This window comes from Somniosus microcephalus, chromosome 4 (assembly GCF_052327205.1).
Source record: "Somniosus microcephalus isolate GS21.2 chromosome 4, FLI_Smic_1.0, whole genome shotgun sequence".
NCBI classification, from domain to species: Eukaryota; Metazoa; Chordata; class Chondrichthyes; order Squaliformes; family Somniosidae; genus Somniosus; species Somniosus microcephalus.
The window spans coordinates 97,389,083-97,401,493 of NC_140990.1; the positions used below are offsets into that span (position 1 = coordinate 97,389,083).

At 48.6% G+C, this 12,411-nt stretch overlaps 1 protein-coding gene across 2 annotated transcripts in view; it reads left to right on the top strand.

Moving 5' to 3' along the window:
- Positions 1 to 12,411, top strand: part of LOC147119549 (uncharacterized) — a 101,019-nt gene that overhangs the window by 28,156 nt on the left and 60,452 nt on the right. For both annotated transcript variants that reach the window (XM_085983752.1, XM_085983753.1), the window contains 3 exons: positions 9,943 to 10,058; positions 10,435 to 10,495; positions 12,136 to 12,164. In XM_085983752.1, the coding sequence (XP_085839878.1) occupies positions 9,943 to 10,058; positions 10,435 to 10,495; positions 12,136 to 12,164 (206 nt within the window). The remainder of the gene's footprint in view (positions 1 to 9,942; positions 10,059 to 10,434; positions 10,496 to 12,135; positions 12,165 to 12,411) is intronic.

Consider the following 12,411-nt stretch of genomic DNA (forward strand, 5'->3'; position numbering starts at 1 on the left):
CATTACCCTGTAGAACGCTAGGAGCAGCGTGGCAGTAAGGGGAAGAAGCAAAAGCGCGGGAGGCGCCATTTTATTCCATTGGGGAAGAAGCAAAAGCGCGGGAGGCGCCATTTTAAATCGCCCAAGATGCCGAAAAGTGGCAGTATCACTGCTTTCGACAACGAGGTAGAAGACTGGACCACGTATGTGGAAAGAATTGAAGTGTACTGCAAGGCAAATGAGGTGGCTGATGGAAAGAGGGCGTCGGTATTATTAAATCTGATGGGCGCGAGTACGTACAGCCTATTGCGGAATTTAATTACCCCAGCTAAACCAATGGAGAAAAGTTTTGAGGAGATTGTTCATATCTTACAGGAACATCTAAGCCCTACACCACTGCTGATAGCAGAAAGATTCAAGTTCCATAAAAGAAACCAGCACAAAGATGAGAGCAATGCTGACTATCTTACGGAACTATGCAAGTTATCGAAGCACTGCCAGTTCGGAGCAGGACTGGCAGACACCTTACGGGATAAGTTTGTCTGCAGGCTCCAGAGTGAAGGAACCCAGAAACGACTACTTTCAAAAAAGGACCTGACGCTAGAACAGGCTTTCAGCGTGGCAGTATCCTACGAAGCAGCAGCACGGGGAGCTGCGGAAATACAACAGAAACCACAAGAATACAGCGCTAACAAAATGGCATATGGAGCCGAAAAGTGCTATCGCTGCGGCAGAACAACCCATGAGCAGAAGGACTGCTGGTTTAAAGACAAAATATGCAGGCAATGCGGGGAAAATGGGACATATAGCAAGAGTCTGCAGGTCGGGAAAGAAGACCAACACGACAAGAACTACTAAGGAACAGTACAGGAAAGTAAAGAAACTGACAGATAGTAGTTCAGAAGATCAGGAGAGTGATAAGGACTCCGGGAGCAGGCGACTAAGTTGTTTAAAGTTACACAACGTGATCGCAAAAGAAGATCACCGAACCATTTGGGTCACCCTCATGATAGGGTCCCCAGTGAAGATGGAATTGGACACAGGATCAGCCCTAACTGTCATGAATCGACGAGACTATGAGCGGCTATTCTCACACATACCCTTAAAGGACACGTCCATTGTATTGAAGACATACACGGGGCAAAAGGTCTACCCCAGAGGAAAAATAAGGGTGCCAGTTGAATATAACGGAAAGGAAACACAGAAACTATACATGTATATACTACGAGATGGAGGACCACCATTATTGGGATGTGAATGGATCCGAAGACTACAATTGGATTGGCATTCCATTCTGGCACTAACTGTGACTGACAAAAAAAAATGATGACGTCGCACCTGGACATCTGTCACAAATTCTATCTGACGCAGAAGAGGTGTTCCAACAAGGACGTGGGACTCTAAAAGGAGTAAAGGCAACCATAAAGATTGAGGATAACGCAACCCCAACATTTTTCAAGGCCAGACCGGTGCCATACGCGATACGCCCAGCTGTGGAAGCTGAACTGGAGAGTCTGGAGCGTTCAGGGGTGCTGTCTAAGGTGGGCTGGAGCGAGTGGGCCACACCCATCGTTCCTGTAATGAAGAAAGCATTGAGCAGCACGCCTGGGGAGCCAAGGAAGGTTCGCATCTGTGGGGACTTCAAGGTGACTGTGAACCCAGTCCTGCACACAGTACAGTATCCGCTTCCGCGGATAGAAGATATTTTCGCCTCACTATCTGGAGGGAAATGTTTTACAAAGATTGACCTGGCTCAAGCGTATCTACAAATGGAGGTGGAAGAAGCATCTAGGAAATACCTCACGATAAACATTCACAAAGGCCTTTACCAGTACAATCGACTGGTATTTGGGGTAGCATCGGCCCCGGCTATGTGGCAGAGGGCAATGGAACAAGTCCTGCAAGGGATCCCGGGGACCCAGTGTTATTTGGACGACATCCTGGTTACGGGCGAAAATGACAATGAACACTTTGCCAAGCTGGAACAGGTGCTCACGAGATTGCAGGGATATGGGCTACGAGTCAACCGTCCCAAATGCGAGTTCTTCAGGAGACAAATCTCGTATTGTGGCCACATGATTGATGAGGAAGGGTTGCATAAGTCGCCGGACAAGATTGAGGCTGTAGTCAAGGCTCCAGCACCAGAAAATGTGTCGCAACTGAGGTCGTTCCTCGGGTTGGTGAACTACTACCATAAGTTCTTGCCGAATTTATCTACAATTCTGCACCCACTGAACGCCCTCCTTCAAACTGGTGTAACATGGAAATGGAGTGATGAGTGTAAGCGTGCCTTTCAGGAATGTAAATGCCAAATCACTTCAAAAGAAGTATTGGCCCACTACAACCCAACACTACCGATTCAGTTGGCATGTGATGCGTCACCTTACAGCATTGGAGCGGTGCTGTCACACAAATTCCGTGACGGTTCAGAGAGGCCAATAGCCTTTGCATCGCGCTCGCTAACCTCAGCCGAGCGTAACTACGCCCAGATTGACAGGAAGGCCCTCAGCCTGGTGTGGGGGGTGAAGGAGTTCAATCACTATCTGCACGGGCAGAAATTCACCCTACTGACTGATCATCAACCCCTGGTCTCAATTTTTAACCCAAAGAAGGGTGTTCCGGTGATGACGGCGCAACGGCTGCAAAGATGGTCACTTTTTCTAGGGGCACATCAGTATGACATAGAGTACAAAGGTACGAAACAACATGGAAACGCTGATGGGCTGTCGCGCCTACCGTTGCCTACGGCGGAAGAAGCACCTGCAGTGGACCCTGTGGAGATATTCCATGTGACCATAGACGAATGTTTGCCTGTTACAAACGCAAGTATTGAGAAGGAAACCCGAAATGACCCAACACACACTCGGGTCTATGATTTGACGGTGAAGGGATGGCCAGCATATGGCGACTCACTGTTGCCAGCATTCTCGCCAAGAAGGGAACAGCTGTCAGTGTGCCGGGGAACCTTGATGTGTGGATCCCAAGTGGTAATTCCACCCAAGTTGAGAGATAGAGTACTCAAGGAGCTTCACGAGGGTCATCTGGGAGGGGTAAAAATGAAGAGCCTAGCCAGGGCGTTTGTGTGGTGGCCGGGAATCGATAAAGAAATCGAGGCTATGACCAAGAGATGCACAGGATGCCAGAAGGTCCAAAATGCTCCACCACAGGCCCTGCTACATCCATGGGAGTGGCCCTCATCTCCATGGCAACGGGTACACATTGATTTCGCTGGTCCATTTATGGACTCAATGTTTCTAATCGCTGTGGACGCCCATTCGAAATGGCCAGAGGTCATTAAAATGTCCTCCACCACCACGGAGAAAACTATTGCAGTCCCAAGGACCATCTTCGCCAGGAATGGGTTACCAGAACAGATCTGTTCCGACAATGGCCCACAGTTTGTGTCTGAGGATTTCCGGAGGTTCCTGAAGAATAATGGGGTGAAACATTACACATCTGCCCCATATCATTCAGCCACAAATGGATTGGCTGAAAGGTTTGTTCAGACCTTTAAAAAGGCCATAAAGGCAATGTATAATGACGACATACCACTGCAACACAAGGTGGATAACTTCCTGTTTGCTTACCGGAATGCGACACATGCAATAACCAACCAAACTACAGCCGTACTGTTTTTTAACCGGAGACTAAGATGTCGCTTGGATTTGCTCAAATCAAACATAAGACGAGATGTTGAGGATAAGCAGTTCCAGCACATAAATGAGAAGCCAACCAGGAGCTTCAAGATAGGGCAACCAGTCTTGGCCCGCGACTACCGAACAGAAAAATGGCAGCCAGGCACGATATGCACAGAGCAGGGACCGCTAATGTACACAGTGGACATTGGAGAGAGCATCGTGAGACGCCATGCTGACCAGATTCTAGAGTCACAGGAACAAGCCAAACCTGTACCACAAGCATGTGCACCTGGTAATGAGCCCGAAGTACAGATTGCGTCTACCTCAGAAGCAGGGGTATTGGAAGCTGACGAACCCACCAATGACAATGAGCCAGAATTGACTCCACCGCCAGAACAGGATACTCGAGAAAGGCGCTATCCAGTCCGGATCAGGAAGCCTCCTCAAAGACTGAACTTATAAATGACTATTCCAGTTGATGTATATATTACTGAGAAAATTGTAATTAGTTATTATTTAGTTGTTAAATGAATGTTATGTACTGTTTATCTAAAAGGGGAGGAATTGTTGTGTATGTCCCTTTAAGGGAATAACTGGTGACCTGTTTGGACACCATTCACACCTTTGATTGCTGTGATTATCTCTCTGCCGAGGTGTGATAAATGGCAGTTGGAAACAGTACCTATAAACATCTGACATGATTCTCTGACTATATAAGCTGTGTCTTTATGCATTTCTCCACTTCACCTGACGAAGGAGCAGCGCTCCGCAAGCTTGTGATTTCAAATAAAGCTGTTGGACTATAACCTGGTGTTGTGTGACTTCTTACATTTGTCCACCCCAGTCCAACTCGGGCATCTCCACACCATGAACAATAGATGGGTCTAGAGGAGGCATAAATGGGAATAGCAGAATCATCAACAGCTGCCATCCTAAAAAATGGAGGCAGTGGTTATGATCTGAAACTGTTGAACTCAATGTTGAGTCCGGAAGGCTGTAAAGTGCCGAATCAAAAGATGAGCTTGTTGTGTATGTACCTTTAAGAGAATAACTGGTCTCAGACTGCAGTACCGGCAGTGACCACCCCTGTATAAAAGGCGCTAGTGAGCCTCTGTTTTTAGTTTCACTATTGACTTCCACCAGTAAAGACTTATTTTGTTCCACTCCTGCAGTCCGTGTCTCAATTATTCACGGACGTAATACTGGCGACGAGTAAGAAACGAACTTACCTGCAACTCGGCAGCACCTCAGACGACGTTTTTGAAGGTCGAAGCCAGAAGAAAGAAAAAAATAGAATCCAAAGAAAGTCGAGAAACGGGCGTCGACCGTGGGCAACCGCCCTCCAAATCGTCGGATTGAAAACTTGCAGGAGAGACTGTCAAGAGCCAGGCTTGGTTCCCCAGTCTGTGGTTTCCCAGCTAATCGGGCTGGTGGCAGGTAGTGCACTGATCCTTCCTGGGCTGCGGCGGGCGAGAGCTCGATCGGGTGGCTCTGTAACAGGGCCGGGCAGCGAGTCGGGAAGCAGAGAGAGAGGGTGGAGCACACAGGGCGCGGCCGGTACTTCGAAGCCGGGCAGCGTTCGGACCTAAGAAGAGGGAGGGAAGTGTCCCAGAGGGTCCGCTCCACGACGGGAAAATAATAAAATAAAAAATATTAAACGCGCAAGAAACGGTGGAAAGCAGCGCTAACAACAGCGGGGAAGAAGGCAAAGCGCGGGAGGCGCCATTTTGTTAAATCGGGGAAGAAGGCGAAGCGCGGGAGGCGCCATTTTAGATTTGCAAGATGCCGAAGACTGGCTGTATCACTGCTTTTGATAATACAATAGAGGACTGGACCACGTATGTGGAAAGAGTCGAGGTATATTTCGAGGCAAACGAAATAGCGGAGGAGAAAAAGGCATCGATATTGCTAAACTTAATGGGCGCTAGAACGTACGGCCTATTGCGGGACCTGATTACTCCAGCCAAACCGAAGGCGAAGAGTTTTAACAAAATTGTTGCTGTCCTACAGGAACACCTAAACCCTGCACCGCTGTTGATAGCAGAAAGATTTAAATTCCACAGGAGAACTCAGCACAAAGATGAGAGCAATGCTGAGTATCTTACGGAACTACGCAAGCTATCAAAGCACTGCCAGTTCGTAGCAGGACTGGCAGCTACCCTACGGGACAAATTTGTCTGTGGACTCGAGTGAAGGAACACAGAAGAAGTTACTCTCAGAGAAAGAGCTGAAGCTAGATAAGGCTTTCAGCGTGGCAGTATCGTATGAAGCAGCAGCCAGGGGAGCTGAAGAAATTCAACAAAAACCACAGGAATACGGCACCCACGAAATGACACGGGGATTTGCAAAATGTTATCGCTGCGGCAGAACTAACCATGACCAGAAGGACTGCTGGTCCAAAGACAAAATATGCAGGCAATGCGGGAAGATGGGACACATTGCACGAGTTTGCAGGTCTGGGAAGAAGACCAGCAACAACAAAAAGGCGACTAAGGAACCGTACAAGAAAGTACAAAAGATGACGGACAGTAGTTCCGAAGACCAGATGAGCGATAGTGAATCCGGGAGCAGGAGACTAAGCTGTCTCAAACTTCACAATGTAATCGCAAAAGAGGATCACTGAACCATTTGGGTCACCCTCACGATAGCAGGGTCCCAAGTTAAAATGGAATTGGATACAGGATCAGCGCTAACCGTCATGAATCGACGAGACTACGAGCGGCTATTTTCACACATACCCTTGAGAGAGACATCCATCGTCTTGACGACGTATACGGGGCAAAAAGTATACCCCAGAGGAAAAATAAAGGTGCCTGTCGAATACAATGGCAAGAAAATATGGAAATTGTATCTCTACATACTGCCAAATGGTGGACCACCGTTATTGGGACGGGAATGGATCAGGAAGATAAACTTAGATTGGCACTCCATTCATGCAATGACAGTGGACGGTAAAAAAGATGAAGACGTCACTCCTGGACGATTGTCAACAATCTTAGCTAACGCCAAAGAGGTATTTCAACAAGAACTGGGCACGCTTAAAGGCGTAACCGCCTCGATAAAAATAGAAGAGAATGCAGTTCCCAAAGTTTTTCAAAGCAAGACCGGTACCATATGCAATTCGCCCAGCCGTCGAGGCAGAGCTGGAGAAGGCGGGCGTGTTGTCTAAGAGCTACTGGGCGACACCCATTGTTCCTGTCATGAAGAAAACGTTAAGCAATAAGTCCGGGGAGCCAAGGAAGATTCGCATCTGTGGGGATTTCAAGGTGACGGTGAACCCAGTCCTTCACACAGTACAATATCCTCTTCCAAGGATAGAAGACATCTTCGCCTCGCTATCTGGAGGGAAGCGTTTTACAAAAATTGACCTAGCACAAGCATATTTGCAGATGGAGGTTGAAGAGTCCTCTAGGAAGTATCTCACGATAAACACTCACAAAGGTCTTTACCAGTATCATCGATTGGTATTCGGAGTAGCATCGGCTCCGGCGATATGGCAAAGAGCGATGGAACAAGTCCTGCAAGGGACTCCGGGGACTCAGTGTTACTTGGACGACATCCTTGTGACAGGTGAAGATGACAGTGAACACCTTAACAACCTGGAACAGGTGCTCACTCGGCTACGGGAACATGGGCTGCGAGCCAACCGCCCCAAGTGCGAATTTTTTAAGAAACAGATATCGTATTGTGGCCACGTGATTGATGAAGAGGGGTTACATAAGTCCCCTGACAAAATTGAAGCGGTTGTTAAGGCCCCAGCGCCTGAAAATGTGTCGCAACTGAGGTCATTCCTCGGATTGGTGAATTACTATCATAAGTTTTTGCCGAATTTGTCGACAATTCTGCACCCACTGAACGCCCTGCTACGAACGGGAGTAGCATGGGAATGGAGCAATGATTGTAAGCGGGCTTTTCAGAAGAGTAAGGACTTAATCACTTCAAGGGAAGTATTGGCTCACTACAACCCAGCACTGCCGATCAGACTGGCGTGTGATGCGTCTCCCTACGGCATTGGGGCGGTACTGTCACATAAATTCCTTGATGGTTTAGAGAGGCCGATAGCTTTTGCGTGACACTCGTGAACTTCTGCCGAGCGTAACTACGCCCAGATTGACAGAGAGGCCCTCAGCCTAGTGTGGGGGGTGAAGAAGTTCAATCACTACCTGCACGGTCAAAAATTTATTCTACTAACTGATCATCAACCTCTTGTCTCCATTTTCAACCCTCAGAAGGGTGTACCGATAATGACAGCACAACGGCTGCAGAGGTGGTCCCTTTTCCTAGGGGCACACCAATATGACATTGAGTACAAAGGAACTAAACAGCATGGGAATGCTGATGGATTGTCACGCCTACCGTTGCCAACGGTGGAAGAAGACGACCTTGCAGTGGATCCAATGGAGTTATTCCACTCGACCATAGTCGAATGTCTCCCTGTGACGAATGCAAACATAGAAAAGGAAACACGGAATGACCCGACACTATCACGGGTCTATGATTTAACGGTGAAGGGATGGCCAGCACATGGCGACCCACTGCTGCCAGCATTCTCGCCGAGAAGAGAACAGCTGTCAGTGTGCAGAGGAACCTTGATGTGTGGATCCAGAGTAGTAATTCCACCTAAGTTGACGGATAGAGTGCTCAATGAGCTTCATGAGGGTCATCTGGGTGGGGTAAAAATGAAGAACTTAGCCAGAGCGTTTGTGTGGTGGCCGGGAATCGATAGAGAAATTGAAGAGATGACCAAGAGCTGTGCAGGATGCCAGAAGGTCCAAAACGCCCCACCACAAGCTCCTTTGCATCCATGGGAGTGGCCCTCATCTCCATGGCAAAGGGTGCACATTGATTTTGCTGGTCCCTTCATGGACTCGATGTTTTTAATTGCGGTGGATGCACATTCAAAGTGGCCAGAGGTAATAAAAATGTCCTCAACCACCACGGAAAAAACTATCACAGTTTTACGAACCATATTCGCCAGGAATGGGCTGCCTGAACAGATTTGCTCTGACAATGGACCACAGTTTGTGTCTGAAGAGTTCCGGAGGTTCTTAAAGAACAATGGTGTTAAGCATTACACATCTGCCCCATATAATCCAGCCACTAATGGATTGGCCGAGAGGTTTGTCCAAACATTCAAGAAGGCTATCAAGGCAATGTGTAATGAAGATATACCCCTACAACACAAGGTGGACAACTTCTTGTTTGCCTACCGGAATGCGACACATGCGGTTACCAACCAAACTCCAGCCATGATGTTCTTCAATCGAAGACTACGATGCCACTTGGATTTGGTTAAGCCAAACGTCAGAAGAGATGTGGAGAACAGGCAGTTTCAGAATATGAATGATAGGCCGACCAGGAGTTTTAAGATAGGTCAACCAGTTTTGGCCCGGGACTACCGCACTGAGAGATGGCAGCCAGGGACGATCTGTACACGGCAAGGACCTCTAATGTATACCGTGGACATTGGGGAGAGCATTGTAAGACGCCATGTTGACCAGATTCTAGAGTTACTGGAAAACGTCAACTCCACACCACGATCTGATACACCTGGTAATGAAATCGACGTTCCAATTGCAGCTACCGCAGAACCGGTAATATTGGAAGCAGATGAACCAAACAATGACATTGATTCCGACTCAACATTGCCAGAAGAACCCGATACCCCAAAGAGGCGTTATCCAGACAGAATCAGGAAGCCTCCTCAAAGACTGAACTTATAATTGCTTAAACTTAACCAATGTATCTTGCAACAGTAATTGTGATTGTAATTCGTTATCATTTAGTTGTTAAATGAATGTTATGTACTGTTTATCTAAAAGGGGAGGAATTGTTGTGTATGTACCTTTAAGAGAATAACTGGTCTCAGACTGCAGTACCGGCAGTGACCACCCCTGTATAAAAGGCGCTAGTGAGCCTGTGTTTTTAGTTTCACTATTGACTTCCACCAGTAAAGACTTATTTTGTTCCACTCCTGCAGTCCGTGTCTCAATTATTCACGGACGTAATAGTGCTGTTCCTCGAGCTTACGTTGAGCTTCATTGGAACAGTATAGGTGACTGAAGACAGAGAGGTCAGAGTGGGAGTGGAGTGGAGAATTAACATGACAGGCAGCCGGAAACTCGGGGTCCCCCTTGCGGACTGAACGGAGGTGTCCCGCAAAGCGGTCACCCAATCTGCGTTTGGCCTCCCCAGTGTAGAGGAGAGCGCATTGTGAGCAGCGAATACAGTATACTAAATTGAAAGAAGTGCAAGTAAATTGCTGTATGTACAGCTATGGGATTAAGGTGTCTGGTCCCTGATGAGTCTCCCTGCTCCTTCCCAGGTGACTCAGTTCCAGCGGAAGCAGACTGAGCTGCTCCTTTCCTTCTATAAGCACAAGATATCCAAAATGGAGGCCGCTCTGCAAGAGGCACAATGCAAAATAAGATCACAGGAGAAGTAAGTGTGACCATTGCCATTAACCAAACTTAATTCTCCATCACATTTTGTTACTGCAATTTAATACTCTTGCTTTTATCATTATTACTGTGATTTAATACTCTTGCTTTGATCATTATTACTGTGATGTAATACTCTCTTCTTGCTTTTATCAGTATTGTGATTTAATGCAACGACCCAAGCACAATGACAGGTTGAAGTGACTCGTTTCATCTCGCGCGCGAGGAGGGAGCGGGCACCTGTCGTCCCTTGGCAGCGCGGGCGGTTTGTTTCTCCGAGCAAGGGGGCGGCACCCGTCCATTTGTCCCCGGCTGCGCAGTGATCTGGCGGCATCAGAGCACCTTGTAACTTGTTTCTGGTTCCTCCCCACCAACAGGGAGTCGGCAGCGCTGAAAAACCAAGTGAACGACATGAAAAAACTGCTCACTCTCACCAAGGTGAGTCTCCTCCTCCTCCGACCAAGATCACAGTTCATGGGGTCACAGAACAGCACCCCCCCCCCTGCCCCCTGAAAATCCGAGTCACATTACCTGTCCTGGCAGTGACTAACCCTCGCCCTCGTCCTCGTCCAAACCTTCCCCTCCCCATTCCTCACCCTCTCCGCAGTCTGCCCTCCGCGGTCCTCTCTCCATGCTCTGCTCTCCCCGCTGTGCACGCTACATTCCGCACTCTGCTGTCCCCTGCACTTCCCCACTTTGCCCTCCCCTTCACCCCGTTTCGCATCTTCACTCCGCACTTCCTCTCCCCTTACCCTCTGCTCCTCGCATCTTGCCCTCTCCATGTCCATCCCCACTGTGCCCTTTCTCTCCCCATCCCCTCTGCTCTTCCCACTCCGCCCTTCCCCTTCCCCCCCCCCCCCCGCCCTTCCTCACACCACCCACTCGCTCCCCCTATGTAGTCCACTGAACAGATCAAATCTCTGGTTCAACTGTTTGCTTCCTCCCTGCCGCCTCTCTCTGTCCTGAAAGCGCATAATTTAATGGTCAGTATTGAACCCCAGCCTTCGGTCCCTTTAATGGTCAGTGTGTTAGTGTCCTGACCCTCTGACCCCTATTGAACCCCAGCCTTCGGTCCCTTTAATGGTCAGTGTGTTAGTGTCCTGACCCTCTGACCCCTATTGAACCCCAGCTTTCAGTCCCTTTAATGGTCAGTGTGTTAGTGTCCTGACCCTCTGACCCCTATTGAACCCCAGCCTTCGGCCCCTTTAATGGTCAGTGTGTTAGTGTCCTGACCCTCTGACCCCTATTGAACCCCAGCCTTCGGTCCTTTAATGGTCAGTGTGTTAGTGTCCTGACCCTCTGACCCCTATTGAACCCCAGCCTTCGGTCCTTTAATGGTCAGTGTGTTAGTGTCCTGACCCTCTGACCCCTATTGAACCCCAGCCTTCGGTCCCTTTAATGGTCAGTGTGTTAGTGTCCTGACCCTCTGACCCCTATTGAACCCCAGCCTTCAGTCCCTTTAATGGTCAGTGTGTTAGTGTCCTGACCCTCTGACCCCTATTGAACCCCAGCCTTCAGTCCCTTTAATGGTCGGTGTGTTAGTGTCCTGACCCTCTGACCCCTATTGAACCCCAGCTTTCAGTCCCTTTAATGGTCAGTGTGTTAGTGTCCTGACCCTCTGACCCCTATTGAACCCCAGCCTTCGGCCCCTTTAATGGTCAGTGTGTTAGTGTCCTGACCCTCTGACCCCTATTGAACCCCAGCCTTCGGTCCTTTAATGGTCAGTGTGTTAGTGTCCTGACCCTCTGACCCCTATTGAACCCCAGCCTTCGGTCCTTTAATGGTCAGTGTGTTAGTGTCCTGACCCTCTGACCCCTATTGAACCCCAGCCTTCAGCCCCTTTAATGGTCGGTGTGTTAGTGTCCTGACCCTCTGACCCCTATTGAACCCCAGCCTTCAGTCCCTTTAATGGTCAGTGTGTTAGTGTCCTGACCCTCTGACCCCTATTGAACCCCAGCCTTCGGTCCGTTTTATAATTTCTCTACTATTTGACCAACTGTATTCGCAGTATGTCTTCTTTGTCAATACTCTGTTCGGATTAATATGCTTCAATGTCTGTTTCTTTCTGTTCCTCGCAGGCCTCGCCTAATTCACTCCCGCTTCGAAGGTCAGAATTTTGTACTGCAGCTCATTAACAAAATGTGTGCAGCCTGAACTCAGTTAAACATACATTTATCTTTGAACATAGTAGAATGGTCAGTGCGTTCCGTCCCGTCCTTTGGTTCCCTGTAGAAGCCCAGTGGATCTGACACTGACCTTTCACCCTCTCCCCTCTCTTGATGGGTGGGGGTGGCTTTGTGGGGAAGTTTTTCAGATACTGGCCATTCACCCTCTCTCTCCTGGCCGGCCTCCCA